Genomic DNA, 1,846 nt, shown 5'->3' with positions numbered 1-1,846 from the left:
AGAGAGAGAGAGAGAGAGAGAGAGAGAGAGAGAGAGAGAGAGAGAGATTTGATTGATTTTATTCGTCATTTTTTATATAATTTATTAAACAAATTTAAATGTAACAACTAATTTAATATCTATCCTAGATTATAAATAGAATAAGAATAGCTTGTAGAAACAATAATACGAGAAAATCGCGTTTTGCAGTCATTAATAATTTTAGGTTTTACCGGAAGGACTAGCTGCCAATACCGCCGACGCGAGTGATAGCGAAGAATCTATCAGTTCATTCAAAAGATCTACCGATACCTTCATCGGTAAAGTGGCTCTTGGAAAAGGTGTAAGAGGTTCGACGGAGAGGCTACATTGGTTTTCAGTGCTCCAAAATCCAAGGAAACTTGTTACTGTCTGGCACACTTTGAAATAATATGTATATATGTATGTTATATGAAAAATAATTGTAATTTTGCGGCAACTTTTATTATGCACCATTGCAATTGCAAAAAGTCACGCGTGATCTTATATTTATTTTATAATTTTATTAGTATTATTAATAGACATATTTACCTACATAACGACCAAAGATTATTTTGTGCAACTTATTTTATGAAATATTATTTTGTTAAATGTTATTTAAGTCTCTACTCAGGATTATAATAAAAACAAAATAATAAATTAACAATTACTAATATTATGATAATTATTAATGATAAAGCGATTATGACATCATAAACTATCTTGCAATGTGTTTTTTTATTTGATTTTTTGCTTTAATTCTTTATGATAAAAATTCTGCTCAATTTTATGATCCATTTCAAAGGATGATCCTTTAAAAAGATCAAAATAATTTTATCTTATATGTCGAAAGTAAAACTAAATAAAAATTGTATAAAATATAGCAATATTTTATACGTATAGAAATAAAAAAATACCTTTATATTAAAACTTTAATTGTTTAATGTTTTATCCTAAAGATTGCTACTTATATACTTTTTTATTTAACCGACTTCAAAAAGAAGGTTCTCAATTCGATGAGTATGTATGTGGATTATTTAACCAACTTCAAAAAGAAGGTTCTCAATTCGGTGAGTATACGTATATATATGGATATCGCTCCGCGCGTACTTGGCGCGAGACACTACCGTGTCTCTTGATGTCCACGATTTTCTCTGAAACTATTGAACGGATTTGGATGCGGTTTTCACAGTCCTATAGAGCAATCCTCCAAGAAGGTTTACATAAAATATCGTGTTAGAACATCAAGATACGGAGCAGTAAAGAAATATACAATAATAATTACACAAGCAACTAATGAATTATTATTTTTTATTCATATTAATTAAATAAAGCACTAAAAAAGTATGAAATAAATTTTTTTTAATAAAAAAAACTAAAAAGTATGATGAACTAATACTTTTAAGAATTCCTTTCAATTTTTTAAGTCGGCACCAAATTAATTTAGTAATTATTAATTTGGCGCCGACTTCAAAAAATTGAAAAGAATTTTTAAAAGTATTATTTGATATTTTTTAGTTTTTTTTATTTTCTTAAGTTTTTTTCTTACTTATTAGAGCTTTTTTTTAAAGTCAGTTTTATTTTTTTTATAATTTTCAATTTCGAAAAAGAGTGTTTGCTAGACGCTAACTGATACTGGAAGTGTTAATAATATTCCTGTAGCAATAAATATATTTGAAAATGTTGTTTGTAGGTTTTTTCAAGTATATATTGCAAAATATGTTAGGGCCGTGGCACATAGAAAAACTTAAGCAGTAAAACTTATAGTGCCCATCTACAATAGGTGTTTTAAGCTCTAACAATAAGTCTAATCAACCGAATTTAAAAGAATTATATATGAAATAGGGGT

The 1,846-nt window shown here is 27.2% G+C and overlaps 1 protein-coding gene across 1 annotated transcript in view; it reads left to right on the top strand.

Moving 5' to 3' along the window:
- LOC112464754 (synaptotagmin-1-like) overlaps positions 1-557 on the top strand; it is a 10,375-nt gene extending 9,818 nt beyond the window's left edge. Inside the window, exon 10 of the mRNA XM_025031923.1 lies at positions 206-557. Within this exon, the coding sequence (XP_024887691.1) occupies positions 206-409 (204 nt within the window). The 3' untranslated portion in view covers positions 410-557. The remainder of the gene's footprint in view (positions 1-205) is intronic.
- The last annotated feature ends 1,289 nt before the right edge of the window (positions 558-1,846 follow it).

The sequence above is a fragment of the Temnothorax curvispinosus genome, unplaced genomic scaffold, assembly GCF_003070985.1.
Source record: "Temnothorax curvispinosus isolate PA1 unplaced genomic scaffold, ASM307098v1 QBEX01014555.1, whole genome shotgun sequence".
Lineage (NCBI taxonomy): Eukaryota > Metazoa > Arthropoda > Insecta > Hymenoptera > Formicidae > Temnothorax > Temnothorax curvispinosus.
This window is presented reverse-complemented; position numbering and strand designations above follow the sequence as displayed.